The sequence below is a fragment of the Neopsephotus bourkii genome, unplaced genomic scaffold (assembly GCF_033783945.1).
Source record: "Neopsephotus bourkii isolate Nb327-2 ecotype Australia unplaced genomic scaffold, CSIRO-AGI_Nbou_v1 NB_1248, whole genome shotgun sequence".
In the NCBI taxonomy this organism is placed as follows: Eukaryota; Metazoa; Chordata; class Aves; order Psittaciformes; family Psittacidae; genus Neopsephotus; species Neopsephotus bourkii.
In genome coordinates, this window is record NW_026901733.1 from 5,132,776 (window position 1) to 5,156,319 (window position 23,544).

A 23,544-nucleotide genomic window follows, 5' to 3' on the forward strand; every position below is an offset into this window, starting at 1 on the left:
GTTTAGACTGGATATAAGGAGGAAGTTCTTTCCTATTAGGGTGGTGAGGCACTGGAATAGGTTGCCCAGGGAGGTTGTGAATGCTCCATCCCTGGCAGTGTTCAAGGCCAGGTTGGACGAGGCCTTGGGTGATATGATTTAGAGCGAGCTGTCCCTGCCCATGGCAGGTGGGTTGGAACTTGACGATCTTGAGGTTCTTTCCAACCCTAACTGTTCTATGATTCTATGATTCTATAAGCAGTAGTGAGTATAACCTAGAGTAAGGAGGAGGTTTGCAATATAAACACTAGGGGGATTTTCAATGCTGGAAAACCTGAACAGCTCCCAAGAGCACTGTGGACTTGCTGGTGCAGAAATGTCTTCATGTGAGTTAAGAGTTGGAGTGAGTTTGGAACGAGTTTGCTCAGTTCTTCCTGGTGCAGAGGGTTGGGCCAGATGTGCCACTGCAGGACTCCTTTATCACAGGTGCTTCTGTGGGGGCTCAAGATTAGGAGTTCTGAACTAGTCTCACTTTGGGAAGAACAGAATTGTATTAAGAATGGGGTTTTATCACTGTAAAACAAAATGCGTCTGCTAGATGGTGCGCTGCATTATTTGAAAATATTTATCTCCTCTTTGCAGTGATTTATTGTATTTAGAATACATTTTAGAGCAGTATGGTAATAATTTAAATTTATTCCTAGAAATATTACATACAGTTTCAACTTTCCTCTGATATGGTTTGCTTGAGTTTTATGAGAACGAACTTACCTGAACGGTCCTGTAAGTTCTTTGGGCAGTGGTAATCTTAAGTGATGTTTGCCAAACTGTTCATTTAAACATACATGTTTTCTGATAATACTGTACTGAAATGCCTGTCTTTCGAAGAGTTTAATCATCTATGTCAATCTGTGATTGAAAGGATTAATAAATACATGTTCACCCCCAAGAGGTTTTGTAAACTTAAGAAGTTAAATGTCTGAGGACAAACACTGCACAATTTGATAATTATCTTTTTTTACTGAATATATCTTTTTATATTGCTTAGATTATTTTTTAATAGTATGTTGTACTTGCATGTAGTTTCCTATATCTGTATGAACTAGGTGTTGCACAGGAAATTTTCCTCATTTAAACTGTAGATTTTCCCAAAGTAGAGTATTAGATATTCATGTCTTACATCTTCTTTAACTAAAGAAGCTTTTATTTAAGTTTTAATGTATTTTGATGTAATGCTGTTTTACCATTAGTGAGTAATTTCAGAACTGTAGGAATGCCTTGCTGGAAAATACATTATTTTTGCCATAGTGGAGAAATCAGCTGATTTATTGTGACAAGGCAATGCTAACTACTTCTTAACTGTTTCAAGAACTTGTGTATTTTTACTCATATTATTCTTGTGATTCCATGATCTTAATAACATTCATGTGATTGTGGTGTTTTATTTTGTTGGGGTTGTTTTTTACATTCTATTCCTGCTGCTTGTATTAAATAGCCTCAGTTCAGGAACAGTGCCTCTGCTCTCACTGTTAATGTTTTTGGATAGTGCCACTGTAAAAATAATATGTTGTTGCTGCTTTTCAGTTTGCCTTAAAGTGATGTGACTTGGGAGGTCTGTTTTACTAGATACTGCATATTGTCCTAGGAACAGATTTTTTCTTGAAAAATAATGGAAGAAAATTTATAATGATAAATTCAAATGCTGTAGTCCTGGTTTATATCTAAACTAAAAAGAAAGGGCAATTTCATAAATATTAAATGGAATCACAATCATAACGTTTCTCCATCATGTAGCTTGGTATTGGTGTTCCTTTTGTAATGATGCAGATCCTTGCCTGATAAGAATGCTTCCCAGTTCAAGCTTGGTTTTCTGGGGTTAATTTTCCTGGAGTTTCTGCCTGGGCTTGAGAAGAGCTCTGTACAAAGGGAGTCAGTACAACCTAGTGGAGAGCAGAGTCATGAGCATTTGCATCTCTGGAATGTTTTTATTGACAAACGGTAGTCTGCTATTGACATTTGTGTCCCTTGATGATACTTCTATCCTAGCTTATCTTTGCTGGTCAAATGCCTTAATTGTTCTGGCCTTTAATTCAGTCAAAGTTGGAGCACGAGTGGAAGAGAAAAGGGAAGGAACAGGTCTAACACAGCATCAAGCTTGAGCTGTGAAGCTGCTGGCAACGATCAACCTGTCATAATGTTATGATTTGTTCATTTTTATACCATTTATTAGCCTTTACTTCTTGTGCCATTTGGCCTCCAGGGCAGATAAAGTGCTGTCTAATTTGGTAGGTTTGCTTCTGTCAGAGTGGCCTCCACAGAGAAGGTGTTAGCTGTAGTGACAAATAATCAATAGCTGTCGTTGTCATGAGGAACGTGAGTAGTTGGGCCTTTCATCTGGAGGATTAGAGGTCTAATTGGATTGAGAATAGGGAGGGTGAGCTGTTGGGCAACCCTGTCAGCTATGTTAAGCTGTCAAATGTCAGCCTTCCTGAAAGGAAGAAGGGATGGTTAGCTTTCAGAAACAAGGAAGAAGACATATGAAAGCTTTTTAAAAGGTAATAGATAGAAAAGTAGAATAGGCTAACGTACGCTTTAACCCCCTCTTGTTTAATTATACATTTATCCAGTTAATGAGGATGTGTGGTGTGCGGTCTCTCCGTATCTCTCTCTCACACACACACGGAGGCAGACAGACTTTGTGTGAAACAGATTTGGCAGCATGATAGCAAATCACACTGGTTCCATGTTTTGAGAAAAGCCATTTAACTACTCAGAAGGGGAATATAAATGAAAAGGATTATGACATAGGAGAGGAAAAATACCCACCAATGGAGGGAATCACTTACCAGAAGCTATAAAGAAATGGAATATTTTATTTTAAGATTTCATTGTAAAGATTTGTCAGTCCAATAGTACCAGTGTTTTCTGAAATATAGGCAGTTGTTTCGGTGTTGCTGTAAGAGCAAGTACTATGATCCAGTCCTGCATTGTGGTCTAAAATTGTCAGATGAATTTTGTCTATATTTTCTTACTGTTGCTTTTTATCTTTTGCTCTGTGCCTGTTTTGTGGAAAAAGATTTGTGTTGTTCTAAAGAAGTTAAATCCAATAAAAGAGCCATTATGCTAGTAGAACAAATAATTATTTCACATTAATGTCTCAGAAGGTTTGCAGTACTAATATTTACCTTACTAGAATAAATAATAGGACTAGATTTGCAAGGAGGATTTGTTTGTTTATAAGATCACTAAAATAGTGGGGAGTTTATTTGTCATCTTATTTTGTCACTCTTTCCAAAGCAAGCCTTAGCTGTAACCATACCTGTATATCTTTTCTTTAAGTAACACATTTCCCTGATATCTATAGTACTTGGCCAAAGTTACCACCATAACTGGCCACCTTTTGCTAGCACTCCTGCAGCACCTTTTTTCGCAGGGTGCATTAGCAACTGCTGATGACCTTGAAGTAGCAAAATTTTGAGGAGGGGAAGGTCCTTTCTATTGACTAATTAAGCAAAAGAAAATTTTATATTTTTCTTCTTTATTGTAGGCTTCTAGATTTTTTAAATCTCATAGATGAGTTTTTCAGGGTTCAGTCAGTTATTCTAAACTAGTGGGTGTTTCAGTTTGGATTGATTCCTCTGCTGCTCCCCTCCCTTCTGCACCGCTGATGGCCATTTGGACTCATGACATTGTATTTACTCGTGGTCTGCTGTAAATACAGGCAAACCTATGTTTATTCTCACATTTATCTTTGTAGGTTAGTACAATGGTGAAAGTATTTCAGAAGAAGAAATCTTGAACAGATTGTCTTTTACCATGTTTAAATGGCTGAAGTGTCAGAAAGGACAACCCTTTTCACATTTGAGATTGACTTCCATGCTCTCAAGTACCTATCTTTGTGTGAGAGTCTGATTCATGGGGCTTGAATACTTTTTGCTTTTGCAATTAGTTATTCTGGTAGGTATTGTACCTTTGTAATATTTTTTCTCATAATCCAGTTCTCCTGCCTCATCTTTTTGTCTCTGTTTTGTTTCATTGCTTCCCCAGTTCTGACTTTACGGTCTTCGTATTTATTTTTGAGTCTGTATAATCTGACTTAATCATATTTAACCTTCCGATGTGAGCTACAGGAAGGACAGGTGAAGAACTAGTATCATGCTAGTGCTTCTCTTGAGCAGTCTTGATCTCAAGCATTTGAAATTTCATTAAAAATAATAAGACTGAAAAGATTTTGAAAATATGGATCATGTGTAAGCCTTGGTGACAGAACATGGAGAGACTATGCTTGTGTTATGTTTCTCAGTGAAAAGGAACTAATTCTGCACAGCATATGGAATGATATCTTAAATATCTTACAGCCAGCTGGTAGAATTACTTTATTTTCATGTATCAAATTCACGCTTGCACTTTTGTGAGTAAAATTTGGAAGAGCTTCTGGGCTGATGACTTACCCATTGTTACTTTTTCTGATTTTTTTCTAAGTTCTCTTCCAAAGCAATAACTCTTCAGGCTACTGTCAATTAATAACACAATTCGTATTAGTTTATGAGGAGTATCAGTTAACAAGGATGAGAACGTGAAGTTATCCTGTCCTAAAAAAATTCTGAACTGAGGACTTAAAGCTAAAAAATAGTAATGGTGCATAACTTCAACTCAGAGACTTTGTTGGGAAGATGGCCTAGAACTGAACAGGATGCAGACATGCAGGACAATCAGGCAAAATTTTGCCCAGCAAAGGCAAGTACTTTGTGCAGGCATGAGCAGTGATTTTTCTACAGAACTTTATTCCATGTTGCTTGATGTTTGGCTGTTTTAAGTTGACTTTGTTTTCCTGGTTTTCATCTGCTACCTCTTTTGTACACACTGTTGTCAAATGGCTGTCCCCTCTCTTATTTGGCTTTGTTCAAAGGAGGATTGACTTTTTCTCTAGCAGTTGAACTTAAAAATAACAGTTGCATCTTAAAAATGGGATTCTTTTTAAGTATGGTACTTTCTATACTTGGAGTGTTATGGTTCAGATATGAATAGATTTAATTTTGTTTCACATATTGCTGTGCCTTTAGCATGTTTAGCATTGTGGCATCACTCCGTACACAAGAGACTTGCCCAGCTCTTCCCCAGGGCCACTGATGTCTACTGCCAAATCTATACCTTAAAAATACCTTTACAGGCAAAGACATTTCCCTGTTTGAGTGTCCTTTCTAAAACATCATTCTTGCATTAATTGCCCCTCTGCAGCTGACCTCACGACTGATCTTCAGTGATTTCAAGAAGGAATATTTTTGTTGGGACTGAGAAGCTGCTTAATTTTTTGCGCCCAGATCTGGCACTGACAAATTAGAAGAGGACTGTCACTGGTATTAGATCATCAGTTTGGGTTAGTTCAGCTTTGTGAGCCATTTGGTGATTTTTGTTTGAATGAGGTGACTTTCTCAGGTATTCTGTAGTAAAAAGTGAAGATATTTGTTTTCACTGATTATAAATGTTACTCTAATTTTAAGTGATTTAGTTTTGCGTTAAATGTTTCCACATGCACTTCAATAAATATAGTACCAGCAATAGATCATTTTGAAACAGGACACCTTTCTGCTGAATTCTCCAGAAATCTTCTATCAGGTGTCTGACACGTCCTTAATCTGATGCTCAGACTTGTCATTTGAATCAATAGTATACTAGATAGGATGTCTTCAGCATGCAAGGCAATTGCTATAGAAGGTATTTGAAAAATAAATTCAGATCTCGTGGCCAGCCACAAACTCCAAGAGCACTAATCTTTCATTTGTCTCTCTCTTTGTCTGTAAATGCTTGGTTAAATTGTTGATTAAAGTGAATCACCTCAAGTCAAAATGGATATGTATAAACTAAATAAGCAAAGTCTGTTGTTTCCAGGAAAGCAACAGCCAGTGTCAGAATTTCATAAAATAAAAAAAAAAAGAAAAAAAAATAAATTACCACCTGTCTTTGTTTGTTTGTTTCTTTTAGAGAAGTTTGGAGCCCTTCTTTGTTACTTTTTTTTTCAATTAATGAAGAATTAATGAAGAATGCTACCATTTTTTATTAATGAGGAATGATTTCTACTGAAATATTAAGTGATTTATGTTATGAATATTATCTGTATATGTTCAGTGTTATGGTGGAAACACTTAAACATAAACATATATATATATATACACATAGGATATGCTTTTTCAATGTTTTGTTAGTGCAGTAGAGATTTGGGAAGACTTTAAGAAACACCAAGCCTGAATTGTAATTTTTACTGCCTGTAGTCTGATCAAAGAGGAACAAATCTCCTTTTATTATTCCTAGGGTGTAGTTTGAGTAGCTTACTGAAGGTTCTGTTTTATTTGCCAGTGCTGTGAATATATTCTGACTTCATTTTGAATCTCAAATATCACTGTAGTGTCTGTACAAGTTGTAAAATAGTACAATGTATAAAAGTAGCTGCAAGTGTCTCAATTATTATTATCAAGTATTTAAAGTAAGGGTAAACTTACCTTTATTCTAAGGTTATTTTCATTACGGGCTGTCTGTCTACTTCTGTAATAGTTCTGGAAACTTCACTGTGGCTGGAGAACTTTTCTGATAGAACAGAATTTGGTATGTGGTTTTGTAATTATTTCACACAGTGGTTTGTTATAGAGCTTAAGATTTTTGAAAATCATAGAACCAACTATGTTGGAAAAGGACTTTAAGATCATCAAGTCCAGCCATTACCCCAGGACTGCCAAATCCTGTATCACTAAGGGCCTCATCTACACGTTTTTTGAATACTTCAAGGCATGATGATTCTGCCACTGCAATTAAAATATGGATTTCTTTTCAGATGAAATAGCAGCTAAAATCAGAACAAAAAGTTCTGGGAAGGTATGCTCAAAAATGAATACATATGCAAAGTTTTCATTTGGAAAGAATCGTTGCTTCCAGCAGTCTGTAAGGATATTTGCATGTACAAGCATGTAGAGAGGTGCAATTAAGAAGTCCAAGGCAATAACGATACAGTACTGGTCAGAGTACTGCCAAGACCTTTCAAATTACAGTGGCTTTTGAAATAAGTTGTTTTTTTTTAAACTTAGTCTTTGATTATTCTTGAAGAGGTGGGCAGTGATCCTGTAAATATGGATGATGTGTCTCAGGTTTTGTCATAAATCCCTAGAGGTTGTGTACTGTGAGTACTTCTGCATGAATGGCTTCAAAAGGACACTACAGGAAAACAAGTTCAGTAACAGTAGAAGAGATCAACTGGAAATGAGAATGTTAATTGCATTTTTGTCCTTGAAGAGGTTTCTTTTTTTATATAAAAGCCATTAGTTTCTATAGGTAGACGATAAAATTTAGAGCTGAAGAGCTGAGAACACTACACAGAAACAGCATGTACAGACTATAAATAAATCAAATATGAGATCAATAGGCACAAACATCTATTTTCCTTCAACTTATGCTGGGAAACAGTGTTACCTTGGCTTTTACAGCTCTGGCCAGTTGTCTTCTCTATTGTATTCTTTGACTGTGTGCCAGTTGATAGTTCTGTCTATTCCTATGGAAACCTGGATCCTAAGCCAATCTTGCAAGAGGCTTTAGGGAAAAGTGATCCGAGTTCAGACACTGCCTTGCTTTCAGTCAAAATGTCTGATAGTCAAAACTGGCCTCAAGTGGTACTGATGCTCTTGGCTGATGTGTTGCCTAAGCAGCTTTGCCAGACAGATGAACACGTTCAGAAGTAGGGTTTGGTAAATAAGGTCTCTATTCAGCTGTCTGAGGGTTTCTCTCCAGTTGAGTGTTTTACTTTCAAGTCTAGGATGCTGCTAACAAAGTTTCTAAAAGGGTACTTTTTAAGATTGAACCCGATGTAAAAATCAGCCATGTTTTTGCCATGATTGACTTGAAAGGATTAGAAAACTTCACACGTTTAAATTTACCAGTGGTTTGTTAGAAGACATGGCATCATCCTTGTCCACACAGAGGTAATAAATTGCTTACAGACTTTTTTGTTTCCAAAGCTATTGTTCAGTGGATGACTGCTAAGGTTTAAAACAATAATCCTGAAGATTTTCTTTTACTTACTTTTATTTTTCAGTTGATTTTTCAATTAAGGAGTTAACTGCTTAGTTTTGCTCAAATTAAAACTACCTAAATACTTGATTTCAAGTTTTCTTGAATTAAACTGGTAGCTGAAGTTGTTCTAGAGTTGGAAAAAATACTGTTCTGAATAAATACTGGTCTAACTCACTATCATTAATTTACACAGGGTACCAACCTCCCCAAAGGTTGAAGGGAATATTTTATAAATGCTTAGTTTGTTCCCTAAAAACCTACTAAAACTGGCAGTCCTTCATCAGCTCCATGTCATTCCAAGTTGTTTCTGATGTTCTGAGAAAACATTTCCTCTCAAGGGGATATTAATAGATGAAACAACCTGTACAGAAACCATGCCACAGACTTTTTTTTTTTTTTAAGTTGCCAAACTTATGAAAATTCTTGGGTTTTGATCATTTGTGACCAAGTTGATCTGTTGAAGCATCCTCTCTTCAGCATCTACTTGCTGCAAAAAGAGTGTGTGTTTGTGTATGCAGTAAGATTATTTTAAGATTGAGTAGATCAAAGACAGCAGTTTCTACTCTGTGAGCATAAGCAGTTTAAAATCTGTTGCCATTGTTGTTTTAAAGGGAAAGCTCATGGATATGTTTATCTTTTGAGAGCTTTGCTAGCAATTAAGGAGTTCAAGTTTTTTGGCTTTCACTGCTTCTTGAAAGCATTTGACAGCAAAGAGCTGTTCTCAACTTCAGCTGTAGCATCTCTTATAATCCGTTGGCAAAGCATGCTGATGTAGTGCAAAGTGGATTGCGTGGGTTTTAAGCTAAAATCTAAATGACTTTCATGTTGTTCATATTTTACCTCAGTCAGTGTCTGAGTGAATGGTACAATTTCTTGTTTCTCATTTATGGATTTATATTGACTGTAGAAACTCATATGTCATGACTAAAAATTATGTGTTTTGGACGTTAGCAACAATTAAATTTTAACTCCAATTTTTAACAAGTCCTGGGTTTAAAAGGTTTGATGTCTAAATCTGACTGTTAAAAAATCATAGCAATCTATTTAACTTTTTTGTTATCTTAGAATAAGAGCTAGTATATTTGGGGCAGAATGCACTTCTCTGGAAAAGGAGATCAGTGGCCTAGTATGCTAGATTTCCATGCACTTTTCCAGTTCTAATTCTGCCCCACACTGGGTCTAAACTAAAGGAAGAGTGTACATGAATAAATATGTAGGTAATAACCTATGATAAAGTTTGGTTTTGTGCTCTCAAACTGTTGTTATGTGTCCAGCTATACTTTCTTAAATATTATTTATGAGTTTAAAAAGGAAAATTGAAACTTGAATAATATTTAAAGACAGTAAAAGTATGATCACTGCCCATACTACAATTGGTATAGCACTAGAAAAGCAGACTTGTTTTATCTTTGCAGTTAATTCAATTCTAATAATTTTGTGGTGTCCTGTATGGGAAAGAGTAAAATTAACTGAATTATGTATTATATTCCTCTGAAGAGGAGTTATTGATTGTTAAATAGTCTCTCTTTTTACAAAAGAATACTGAGAAAACTGTGCTAAAACGTTTTACATAAGTGCTGCTTAATTAATAATGAATATATTTCAAAAATCAAATTTTAATAAGCTAATAAATTATTAAACTATGGTGGGATGAATAATTATCAGATCTCTGAAATCCCTACTGTCATGGATGGTGGAGTTGCTGCACTGTTACTCCTTCTCTGTTGTCTTCAAATATACCCCTTTAAACAGGCTGACCTTCACGCTTCTGATTTTTGTGGGGCCTTTTATTTTAAGATTTGCCTGCAATCAGAAGATTTTCTAGAAATAAATTCAATAATTGTCTTTTTAAGCCTGTATGAAATATTTATTGTAGTGCTAGATGGAAAATTGCAAGTTAAATGGGAAGCTAGGACACAAAATGATAATGAACTGAAAACAAGTACAGTTGAAATATGAACTGTAAAACCAGGAGGAATGTTTTAGAGTTTCTCACAGTGGCACTTGAATCTAGTATTAGTATTTTTTGTTAACAAAATGAGTACTTTTTCTAAGGATACTACAGAGTGACACAAGATTAGATGTTATTGTCAGTCAGTAGTCAGGATTCATACCAGAAGTATGGCAATATTGAAAGTAATTGAAGTGGTTGGAAATACGATAGTCAAAAATGGGGGGGAGGGCAGGAAACAATTTATGTTTATATGGATTATGAATTTGTTAATTGAAAATGATTGAGAAGGGCATCAATATGCTAAGTTATTGGAGAATGCACGTAATTGATGAGAGAAATGCAGGTTTTGGTGTATTTGGCAAGATATTTGCACTAGCAGTAGACAAGAATCACTGCCATTCAGTAGATTGCTTAGTGGGACCTCTTCTGGTACTCCGTAATCTCTTGTGTTCAGATCTTGTGCTCAAAACAACTGAGTTCAAACTAGAATAAGTGCAGAGACCTAATAATATTCTGGGGGGTTGTAGGGTTTATCCTTTGTTACTGAAATAAAAAGAGTAATGTTTGTTTAGATTTTAAAACCTGCACTGTACTTTCATGGGTGGAAAGAATGAAGTGTGTGGGTGTCTTAGAACAACAAGCAAAACCTAAAAACACAGCCCAAAACTGAAAAATATGGAGGGGAAAATATTGAAAACACCATAATTCCACTTAAATGAAACCTCTGTGAAATTTTTAAAAGGATTAGATGCCCTTACTCCCTGTGGTGCTGGAGGCTCAACCAGCCTGATTGCCTTCTATGATGGGACAACTGGCTGGATTGATGAGGGGAAAGCAGTGCATGTTGTCTACCTGGACTTAATCAAGACTTACACCACTGTCTCCCATGACACCCTCATAGGCAAGCTCAGGAACTGCGGGCTGGACTAGTGAATGATGAGGTGGATTGAGAACTGGGTGAATGGCAGGTCTCTGAGGGTTGTGGTCAGTGGCACAGAGTCTGGCTGGAGACCTGTAACTAGTGGTGTCCTCCCTAGTTAGTCCCTGTAACTAGCGGTATCCCCAGCACAAGAAACAGTGGGTATAAACTAAAACACAGAAAGTTCACCTGAATATGAGGAAGAACTTCTTTACTGTGAGGGTCACTGGGCATTGGAATAGTTGCCCAGAGAGGCCGTGGACTCTCCTTCCCTGGTGAAATTCCAGAGCTGTCTGGACACAATCCTGTGTAATGTGCTCTAGGTGACCCTGCTTGAGCAGGGAGGTTGGATTAGATGACCTCAGTGGTCCCTTTTAACCTCAAACATTCTGTGACTGGATTTAGTAACCTAGAGAATCAGTTTTAACCTTCAGTTCTAATTTGTGATTTATCTGTAAATATTTCTAAGACTTCCTTTTCTACTGGAAGTATTTGCTCTGACTGCATCTTCAGTGCTCTGACTGTTGGCAATGAAGAGCCCTTAAAAAACGTCTCTTTTGTAAGGATCACTTATAAATTGCTTTATGTTCTTTTGGCCTGTCTGTTCCTAGTACAGGGAAAGTAGGTGTGTAAATTTGAATTGTAGCCAGAGTAGTATCTTCACGGTTTAACAGCTTGGCATTCTTTCTAATGACCCCTGCTGTGTTTACTGGGAGGTTATATAGAGATGCTAGGCTGCCTTTTTTGTAGTGCTCTAGCAGCCCTTGCACTCAACTAAATCTTCACAAACCTGTTGGACGTATTCTGAAAACCAAGTGTAGCTGTGCTGTAGCAGTCAATAGTCAGTTTATGTGTGCTACATTATAAATTACTACAAATCAGTCTTTCAAGTCATGTTAAATATTTCACATGGGTTAAAATTCCTATGCCTCTTGAAAATGCAGTCTCAGCAATGAATAGGGAAGTAAGCAGTTTTTTCTATATGTTTTGCCTCCTCTTAAGCAGCTGATGACAAGGTGTTGAAAGCCTATCAATGGATGTGCTTTTGATGCTTGGAGGAGGTGCACATATTCCTCTGATGGAATATACCCTTATCTTGTGCAGCTCGGTTTCTCCCTTTATAAAATGGCGTTATATTTATCTACATATGTAGTATGTTTTTCAAATCCAGAGATGAGAAATGCAGCCTCAGAGGTATAGTCACACTACAGGATAGAGAAGAAGTGGTTAATCAGATTTAGTACATGGGAATAAGTGGGATGAGAAGGTTTGTTGCACATCACCAGAATGTTTCTAGAACCCAGGTGAACTTGACAAAGCAAACTCTGAAATGTATAAACGTTTGGTGCACAAAATACTTAGGTGTCATTCATCATTATGTACCCAGGAGAACTGAGTTTGAGATTCTGCAAAATCTTCCTAGTTGTTGGTGCATAATGAAGGTCAGTCTGGACTATAGTGAAACTGATATGCTGTCATTCATTTAGGATTTGGATGAAATAGTTCTATTGCCCGCCTCCTTCAATCCTTCCATTTTCTTCGAGAACCACAGCTGGTACAGGAGAGGGGTATTGATTTACTTGGGCTTTAGCCATATATAATGGAAGTAATATAAGGAGAAAAAATATTAACAGATTAAGATGATTGGTTCCTGTTCTATTAAGAAGTGTACTTGTCTACTGTCTTTTGATGTTATCTGTAGTTTGGAAAAGTGTTAGGACCTTTATCTATTTAATAACTATCCAAGAGACATATGTGGTGAAACTTCGTTTCAATATATGCACACTTGGTGCTAAGATGATAATGACTCCTCCATTTCTGATGGCATTTTATTTTACATAACTACAGTCAGTAGTCCAGAAAAGCATAGGAAAGAGTTCACTAGCAATTTTCTACTGGAACCTGTTCCTGGCAGTAGAGTCATATAGAAAATATTAGGCACTTTGAGTGAATTTGCAATTTTGGGGTAAGTTTTTCACTTTCAGGGATAATTGAATTATGGAAAATTTGTTTATTCCGACTAACATGTTTCTCCTGTCCTCTTTTCTGGTTGAAACATTGAGGAAAAGAAAGTTCTTCTGACTGCTCAGCAGTTAAGTGTGGGGTCCAGGACTTTCTTCACAGTCACTCCTTGCTGGCAGAGCAATGATTGCTTATTGAACTCTCTCTCTATTAAAAAATATGTTATACTCTATTGTGGTTAGTATATGTGGCTGAAATTTTGAAATAGCAGAAGTATCTCTTCTGATTATGCTGAAGCTATTTGTCAGCTGTTCCCTAAAACTGCCATAGTTTGCATACACAGTTAGGGCTTTTGGCTAAAAATAATCTTAATAGAACGTAAAACAATCTTAAGAATTAGCACTGGAGTAGTAAATTTTGGCTACCAGGAACTGAGTTTTCTGTAGCAGTATTTAATCCTGTTTGCTCATAATGTTTTCACAGTACAACAGAATCATTTTAGAGCCTACTGATGTTGAGACCATGGACTGACGCAAAGCTGCCCAGGAGTGTTTAGGCAAATCAAGTGCATTTTCTATGAGAAAAGAACAGCAAGCTCGAAGACTTGTTATACACAAGAATTTTATAAAAATGAAGGATTTTGGTTAGTAACTGCTTATCAGATTAAGTATACTTTTTTCTCCCTCCACTTCGTGAAACCTAAATTAGATCTACCTTCAAGACATGTTGGTATACTGCGTATTTACAAACTTAAGCAGTTTGTGGGACATTTTTGCTTTGTCACTAATAGGGATGGTATTATTTTCTAACAAATGAAAGGAACACTGTTACTAAAGAAAAGAACAGCAGTCAGAAGTAAGAGCATGAATGAGAACATTGAAAGTAATCTAAGCACAGGTGTTTTTCTGTGGTGGTGGTGGTTAAAAAAAATCTTAAATCATTTGGAAGAAACAGAATCTTTTGTGTTTCAGAATAAGTGGATTTGTTACAGATTCATTTCCTAAGGAGAGGAATTGGTTGGTGACTAAACATACAACAGAATGATATAGTAGTAACTGGTGGAAAAATGTGTAACAGCATAAATAAAGTATAGAGAAGGAAACTCTAATAATAAAAATGCATGTTTCCTTTATGGATTTTTTTAACTTTGACTCTTCAGTTGAATTAATTTCAGAAAACACAGTACACTTGTAAATCTTCTAATAAGTAACCATCAACAAGAGAAAATAAATTTTTTCACTTTCATGTGTATGCATGCATATTGAGCAGGAAATACTGAAAACAAACCAAATACATTATCCTCTGTGATGGAGAAGAGCAGTTATATTTCATCCAAGACTAACATTCTCTCAAGTTATTTAATGTTGTCTTCTCCCAGTCTTAATTCCCAACCTCTTTGTGATACATTGCAATTTTTTGCTACTTTTTTTTTTTTAATTTTGATGAATTTTGCTAATTCTTGTATCTACCTGTAAAATATAATGGCAATAATGAGTTTTCTCATCCCTAATTTATTTATTCTCATTCCCAAATTTATCACATACTGATTTTGAGTGTGTTCTACATGGATTAGTAGTTGTTCAGACTTATGCTGTTCTGCCTCTGTACTTCAGTGTATGCCTTGATGCATGCCTGTGTATTAAAGGGGCAAAATCCTAAGGTTGTACTTTCCCTGACACCTAGCAGAAGAAAGAGAATTAGTCACTACTTGCTGTGGATGCTGCTGAACAACACAGTAGCTATGCTGCCACTAGCAAGGGAAATTCGTGTTTTTAGGCAGGTTTGTGGTAAGGTTTTTGGCAGACTTTTCTTGTAGGTAAAAACCAATGACAATAAATTGTAGAAGCAGGAAGAGGTTATTTTGACTGAGCTCATTCATGATTTGCTTTTCCTGCTTTTTATATTTTAAAATGGGGGTGGGGGGATCACATTAATTTATTTTAGGCATACTTGGTGAAATCCATTCTGCCCACATCATAGCTCAACTCTTCCATTTTTGTCAGACAAAGAACAAAACAGTAATGTATGCAAAATTTGCCCTTCCAATGTTTATGGCTGCTATGAAAAAGAAAACTAGAATATGTTTATGCCCTGGCACTGGATACCATGGGGGCCTCTGGAATCCTTTGGCCTATCTCCACTATACAATTCTGCTGACAGTGATTCTCATTTCTGAGTCTTATGATATGCAGAAGTGCCCCCATTCATTGACACTGTTTATACTTGTCTACATAGTTACCAATTTTTATTGTTTTTCCAAAGACAGCCTAAAGGCATTGAGTTAACATAGAGGATTTATAAAAGAATTGTTGCAGACTAAAAGATCTTAATTTGCAGGTAGTTCCATAAGCAAAAGAATCCAAAGACATGACTTCTATTGACTGGAGTATCACCTTTCCTGCGTACATTGTCTTCATCAAATGGTAACAGATTTTCCCTGAGTGGGGGGGAATTATTTTAATTATATTTATGGATAATTGATAGTTTATTTAAATTGTCAATTTGTGAAATTGGCAAAAAGCTAATATTTTGGGAAACAATGGGGACAGTGAGCAAAATTGGGAGACAGCACACTCATTTTAGGAAATGTTAAAAGTTACAGTAGGAAAAGTATAGGGATGTTTAAAACATGATCACACAAGCTAGATCCAGAAGTTTTGCTTTAAGGAGTTATTGCTCCAGCTGTTGCTGGTCCTTGGTTGAAATTTAACTGCTGAAGGTGGTTTGAAAAACCCAGCAGACTTTGTATTGAAGTGGAAACATCAAAGTTATCGCAAGTAACATCTCTGACATATAGACAGTAACCTCCAAGCAAGTTAAGGGTGACTTTAGCTTAAATCACTACAGCTTCTGCATTATTGCATGATTATATCTGTAATTTTTGACTGGCTTCATCAGTTATTTCTGAAATAAAACCAGATTATTTCCTTTGGGATCCACCCTCAGTCAGTAGTCATGGGAGCATTTCCACATTATTTCTTTTGAAAACCTAGTAAGTCCAGAGTGTTAAGTATTTTAAACATGTTGCAAACCTAGCTATCCCATCCATTTATCATGCATACAGTAGATCAAAATTCATATACAATTCCCAATTTAAAAATGTAAGGAACTGTCAGTTTTCTATGTATTTCCTGCTCATTCAGGTAAGTACACTGTATCTCTCTGAATCATTCCCTGTTATTTTTCTTATTTTCCTTTTGAAAATTGTGGTCTTTCTTCATGTTTAGTTTTATTTCTCATCTGATAACTGTTTACCTTGCTGAAACCAACATGTAATGGTCTTATTTCAGTTTTCACATGAAGTTTATTGAGGTTAAATTGTCAAAAAAATGACAATATTGCAGAGTTTTGGATATTACTGGACCCTACCTTACATAGTCTGGTAATGGAAGAAACGTATCTTACACCAAATAACAAAACAAGAGTTAATTTTTTTTCATAAAAAATCTTTATTAGCTGTTTTTAAAGCTTGTACCTTGCTTAGTGGAGAATTTTTTAGGCAGTGTAATACAAAATAGTAAGTATATCTAAACAGTATCATCGTTTGGTTTGATAAACTGGAATTTATCTATTTATTAATTTATTTGATCCAGGGAAATTACCGCTTCATGAAGCTTTTACTGGCTCGTAGAGGGAACTGGATGCAGAAGGATTTAGAGGATATGACACCATTACATTTAACTACACGTCATAAAAGCCCAAAATGTTTAGCTTTGTTGCTAAAGCATATGGCACCTGGAGAAGTGGATACCCAGGACAGAAACAAGGTAAAAACAATGCTTATTTTAAGACAAGATTCGTAACAACTTCAGAAATTGGTGCTACATCAAACAGTTGTGTGTGATTTTTTTTTTTTGTCATAACAAACTTTTTCTGAGTCTTCAAAATAGTGGCCAGTGCTGATGTTATAATGATCGCATCTCTCACTCCTGTTCCTCAATGGAAGAAAGATGAAAGGTGGAGAAAATAGGTTCAGAAAGCTCATGGGCTGAGATAATGGGTTGGGATAAAGACAGGAAGATTACTTGTTACTGTCATGGGCTAAACTGACTCAGCTTAAACAAAGTAAGTTTTATCTGATGCCAATTAAAAGTTTTGCATATTGAGAAACAGAGACAAAATTTAGAACAACACCTTCAAACCACCACTACCCCTTTTTTCCTGGCTCAATTTTAGTCCTCCACTTCCATCCTCAAGGACAGTCCAAAAGTAAAAATATCTACCCTTAGACTAAACCTCTCAGGGTGACTGTCTTTTTTTCTGTATCTCTGTAATTAAAAAGGGACAATTTTTAGATACCCCTAGTCATACATGACTTTTTTGCCTGGGATAGAATGTGATGCCATTTACCAGTAAGATTTTCTAAGAGGGTCAATAAAAAGTACCAAATTGTTACTGTTATTACTGTATTAAAATGGACCTATTGGCAGCAGAAGGTCTGCTCTCAATGCATAGGCACTCTTGCTTCCATGAGTGTATCATTTAGTGAGAGGGATGTGATGATGAAGGTGATCTGGCATGAGACATTCATTTGAAGCAGACCACCTGTTAGCCACTTTGACATTTATTTTGTGAAACTGCAGACTTCCTTAGGAAAAAATGTAATCTTAATATCTGCAGAGCTTTACATTACTACCTTCTTAGAGTGAAGTCCTTCAGACTAATTTTCTGTATCTGTATTGACAACAGTTGATTGAAAGGCCAGGAAATCTCCAGGTGACTTTCCAGGTGTATCATATAATACATATCTTGTCATGACTTGTCTCATGTCCCTTTGCAAAGTGAAGTCATGCTCTACCACATCAATAAAATAACCAGGCTGCTTCAGATGTTTGTTAAAAAGGACTAGCATTAAAATGACCATCCGGAAGAGATGACAGATCTTAGAAGGAAAGTGATACAGTTCTGAAAAGAACTGATTTACTGTTACTTTTTATACAGAGAGGTACTGCCAGTCCACATTAATAGCACACTAACCCATTTTAAAAGAGGGAAGTTATTTAGCGTATAGTAATTGTATTCTTTTTTAGGTGCTCAAATTAGGGTAGTTCTTAAGTTTGAGTGCTTAGGAATGCTTGCTTTAAAACTGATACAAAGTGGTTGCCTCCGTTAACTTTATTAGTAGAGTATGAAGTGAAACAGGATTTTCAGGCAGTCCAGACTGACATTCTAGGTAAAGCATTTCTTGTGTTTCCACATCTGTTTTGAACTAAACAGATTCATCCCTCTTGATGGCGTGCTTGATGTGTATCCTGTTTGGGAGATGATCACATTGCCTTTAGTAGACGCATCTTTAGTAATTACTGCAGACCTGTTAATCTGGAAATATCTGGTTTAAATTTTGTCTGTTTGAGCAGTTTTTTGTATTATGAAATCTGAAAGAGGTTTTTTTTCAAAGATCCCAGAGATACGAGTGTTCTCTAAGCCAATTTTTTCTGCAAGGATATGGTAACAAAATGTGGGACACTGAATGTGGATAGCAAAAGGAAAACCAACAGTAATTATGTAACTACCACTGGCAAAGTAGGCATGGTGTAGAGTAGAACTTGGAACTGTTACTGTTGCTGGAGGCTTTTTAGGGGTTGAGCAGGTAGGTCTGTTTCTTGAAGTTTGTAAGCGATCTTGGAAGCTGGTGAGAAAATTCTCCCCACCAGCCTCTAATCTGTAACTGATTCAAATAGGAGTGTCCTGATGAAGTGTATTTGGAACCGCTGATAACCAGTGTACCAGCTTGGCAAGGCTGGTGTTGGGTTTCCATTCTACCACAAGAGGTCATAGTAAGAGAAGGAGACTGGACTTCCTAGTGATGTAACTGCTTAAACTCTGAAATCCTTATCTGATTTTATCATCTAGGAAGCAGGATAAGACAGCTGCAAGCCCAGTTCCCAACAAATGAATCTTCTGTCCTCTCTGGACAATGGAGTTGAACCAGCCTGTGGCCTAGCACTCAGCTGTTTGCCTTCCAGGATATTCTAACATGTATCATGGAAACCCTGGCTATAATTACAACAGTCATTCTGGAGAGGTCATGCTGACTTCCTGACCATGTTAATTAATTGACAAAGGTAAATGGAAACCAGCCAAAACCTTTTAGGAACCTTGCCTGTTGTTTAGCAGATTTCCAAGGCAGTATTAAGGCATTGCCAGATTTCCCACAAAATGCAGAGCACTTTTATTCCATTTTGTGTCATGAGTAGTCACAGTAGCAAAGATGGAATTCAGGTTGATTAAAGGCGGTCTCAGGGACAGTGTCCAACAAGTTTGACCCTGTTAGGCACAGTTTTTTAGTTTCCCTTACTGCAACTTGCACATCAGGATTGTCAAATGTAATTCCTGAATGTGAGGAAAGTCTTTCACTTCCATGTAGGCAACTGGCTGAAAAGCAGATGTAGGTGAAAGAAGCCAGTAAACCAAGGCTACATTGGCCTCCCAGTAATCAATTTTTGTTTTCACTGCAACTGTCAGTTTCTAGGAATACTGATTAGCTCTGCTTAAGAAATAGTATTTGTTAACTTACTGTAAATTTCTACTGCTAGAAGTTTTTTTTCAGTTCAAATCCTGACAGGCTGTGATGGTTTGAACATGCTTTATGGTGCTATGCTGTATGTTGCTGTATGTGGTGTCAGCTGTCAGACCTTTCCTTGAAGCCCCTGCAGTTATGTCTTAGAATGAGCTCTTTTTTCAGAAAACTACCAAGTAGACAAAAAGGTTGTGCTATCATATTATCTCACCATGGTACTAAACTAACATCTTAAAGCAACAAGCACAAAAAATGGGCTCCTTTTTGCCTTCTTCTTTTATGGAGATGTAAGGGATACCATAGTGAACTCATATGTTCTATCTCACTGTTCAAGGATGTTAATCCAGGGTATTGTAAGTTTATACACAGATGTCCTGCAGCAGTTATTTTCTGTTTTCAAATCAAAATAATTCGTAGGGGTTAGGGGAGAAGAGAGGTGGGAAATAAAATTCATTCTGTATCTTACAACGCCCTGTTACTTGGCAGTTGGGATAGATGTGCCTGATAAATGAAATGCTTGTTAACATACCAACATTTTGCTGTTTAAAAGAACCCCACAGATTGGTTTATTCATGTAATTATGAACATTGATAATGCCCATAAAAAGTCACTGGTAGTCAGGAATTGAAGAGAGACCTACAAAGGGTTAACCTCAGAAAGAGACAGTTCAGGGGTGATCTTACCAATGTGCATAATGGGAGGCAGTAAAGAAGATGGAGCCAGACTCTTCTGATTGGTCTCCAGTGAAATACCAGAGGGCACAGTTTAAAATAGAATAAATTCTGTTTAAACCTGAGAAATTATTTTTTTTTTACTGTGAGGGAGGTCAAACACTTCATCGAGGTTATGCAGAGGGGTTGTGGAGTCTCTACTGTAAAGATAACTAGAAGTCTGACTGGACATTATCCCGATCACCTGTTCTAATTGACCCTGCTTTGAGCAGAGGAGTTGGACTAGGTGATCTTCTCCTTCATTCTGTAAAAATATTATTAAATCATGTTTCAGGTTCTAACCAACTTTCATCTTATACTCATTTTTCACCATGTTTTTAAAACTTGTGAATATTGTGTTCCAGCAAACTGCACTTCATTGGAGTGCCTACTACAATAACCCAGAGCATGTGAAACTTCTCATAAAACATGATTCAAATATTGGAATCCCTGATATTGAAGGAAAAATCCCACTTCACTGGGCAGCGAACAACAAGGACCCTAGTGCAGTTCACACAGTGAAGTGTATTCTGGTAAGAAAGCCTATTATATATGTAACACTTTCTGTATTGATTACTTTACTCTGATAGAAGTCTATTTTTTTTCTCTTGAAGTTTCTTATTTTAGTCCACTGACTCCTTGAGAATAAAATCATTTGCTTTCCCTAATATCCAGAATTTTCTAAGAAATCGTCTTAAATATTCTCGCTGTCTTGAGAGGGTTTTTTTCTGAGTTCTGTGGGTGAATATCTTTGCTCTAACTTATGGACTATATACATACTCAATTAGTTTGATGTAACAGTTCATTTTGGGGATAAGGAATGGAGGAATGGGTTGCATGTTCTAGTTAAAATGGCCCGTTGTATTACTCATCTTGGTTGCATCTTGCACACTGATTCCTTTCTTGTGTGTCTTCTCTTCATCATTTGAAAGTTTATTTCTAGTTAACTGTACTGAAAAGTCTTATTTGGTCCTTCAAATCAGAATTCTGGGAAGTATTTGCTCAATTACCAGACTGCCTATGATCAGTTTATTGAGAAACTTTCCAAATATTTTTGTGTACAGATTTAATATTCTTTTCTTGATGGCATATTTTCTCTTTCGTCAGTATTTCAGTTTCATTTTATACACTGACAGTTATAATGAAATCATGTGCTCAGCTTGATCTTTATGTTGATTTTTATTCTGTGGAAATCTGTGAACTTCATTAACATAGAAAGATGCAGAAGTTTCAATTGAATTTTTCTGTCATGTTGCAACAATCTCTCTATATCTTTGTCTTTCAAAGGTATTTCAGAACTAGGCAGATATTAATTGTAAGCCAACTACAATGACTTACACGTTACTGATTTTTTCTGTATGAAAATAGTTTTAAAGAAGTTTCCGGTGTTAGTGTTTTGAGGGTTTTTTTTACTACTTTTGTTTATTCAAGATACTTGCAATTTGGACTGAGTTGTGAAATAATTTGTCACAAACAAAATTTTGTCGCAAAGTTTCAGGTTGTATATACCATGTACTTTTCTGCCACTCTAGAGAAATAAATCTGCTGAAAAGTAGGTAAGGATTGCAGTATTCAAATACAGACTTTTGCAAATTTTACATAGTCAAGCTAAATGGTTTTAAAAGTTGTGGTTGGTTGGCCCCAGCCAACTTCTGCACAGCCACTTGCTCACTTCCTTCTTGCAACACTGGAATAAAATGGAAGGCAAGAAGACTTGTGAATGAAGATAATGGCAGTTTAGTTTGCAAAGTAAAAGCTGTGTGCAAGAAAGGGAATTTATTCACTATTTTCCATCAGCAGACAGATGTTAGCCACTCACAGGAGAGCAGATAAAGAGCTTCAGCATTCTTAATTGTTGTTTGGGAAGACAAATGGTGTAGCCATGAGCATCCCCCAGAGATTTTTTCTTATGAAAAACGATGTTTGATGTTATTCTTATGATGTTATATGGTACGGAATATTGCTTGGGTCAGTTTTGATCATCTGTCCTAGCTGTGTCCCCTCCCAGTCTCTCACCCATTCCCAGCCTACTTGCTGGTAGGAGCAGGGGAGGAGGACAGGGCAGGGCATGAAAAAGAGAAATCCTTGATGCTGTGCAAGCTCTATTCAGTAACAGCCAAAATAAATGGATGTCTTATCAACAATTGTAATCGCAAATACAAAGCCCAGCACCATACCTGCTGCTGCAAGGAAAATTAACTCCATCTCAGCCATGTACTAAGATGGTCAAAAATACGTGTCTCCTTACTGAAAGTGTTCCTGAAGATTCTGTTTGAGCAGCACAGGATCATGATCATGTCCATTTTTTTTTGTTTTGATGATTTTTTTTTAATCTGATAGTTAAAAGAATGTATTCTGTATTCCATCTAGGTTTTTCATGCATCAATGAAATTTATATATTCCAAATTATATTTCAGATAGTTATACCTATATATGCTTATTGATGGAGTGGGATAATAGCAAGTTTAAATGAAAAAGCAATTAGCTTACATAATATGCTGTAAAAGACCATAGAATCATAGAACAGTTAGGGCTGGAAAGGACCTTAAGATCATCAGTTTCCAAGCCCCCTGCCATGGGCAGGGACACCTCACACTAAACCATATCACCCAAGGCCTCATCCAGCCTGGTCTTGAACACTGCCAGGGATGGAGCATTCACAACCTCCCCGGGCAACCTATTCCAGTGCCTCACCACCCTAACAGGAAAGAATTTCCTCCTTATATCCAATCTAAACTTCCCCTGTTTAAGTGTTAACCCATTACTCCTTGTCCTGTCACTACAGTCCATAGTGAAGAGTCCCTCCCCAGCATCCCTATAGGCCCCCTTCAGATACTGGAAGGCTGCTATGAGGTCTCCACGCAGCCTTCTCTTTTCCAGGCTGAACAGCCCCAACTTTCTCAGCCTATCTTCATACGGGAGGTGCTCCAGTCCCCTGATCGTCCTCGTGGCCCTCCTCTGGACTTGTTCCAACAGTTCCATGTCCTTTTTATGTTGAGGACACCAGAACTGCACACAATACTCCAAGTGACATCTCACAAGAGCAGAGTAGATGGGCAGGATCACCTCCTTTGACCAGCTGGTCACCCTCCTTTTGATGCAGCCCAGGATACGGTTGGCTTTCTGGGCTGATACAGTTGGCTTTCTGGGCTGAAACGATGATATAGAAACATTATCAATCTGTTGTTGAGTATAAATATACCTTGTGGTGGTGGTGATGATGCCTCTGAGTTTAATCCTTCAGTAAGATCTTGTCTTCTGTCCAAACCAAAGTTTTTTTCTTACTTGTCTTGATAGATGTCTACCTAGCAGAGTTCACAATCTTCCCCTCCTTTCTTAGCTACTTTTTTTTTCTGTATTACCCAGTTCCAGGTCTGTTGTCCAAGTATCATCTTTTATTTTCATTCCTCTTTAGGTCTTCACATCCAGGTTAACTTTATAGTTT

General features: G+C 36.8%; 1 protein-coding gene across 4 annotated transcripts in view; it reads left to right on the top strand.

The window, feature by feature from the left end:
* Window positions 1–23,544, top strand: part of INVS (inversin) — a 79,843-nt gene that overhangs the window by 13,086 nt on the left and 43,213 nt on the right. For 2 of the 4 annotated variants that reach the window (XM_061364720.1, XM_061364721.1), the window contains exons 3-4: window positions 16,463–16,636; window positions 20,465–20,632. In XM_061364720.1, coding sequence (XP_061220704.1) covers window positions 16,463–16,636; window positions 20,465–20,632 — 342 coding nt within the window. Of the gene's footprint in view, window positions 1–6,510; window positions 6,580–16,462; window positions 16,637–18,722; window positions 18,935–20,464; window positions 20,633–23,544 lie in introns of those variants that run through there. The other 2 variants (XM_061364722.1, XM_061364723.1) reach the window with 2 other exon arrangements.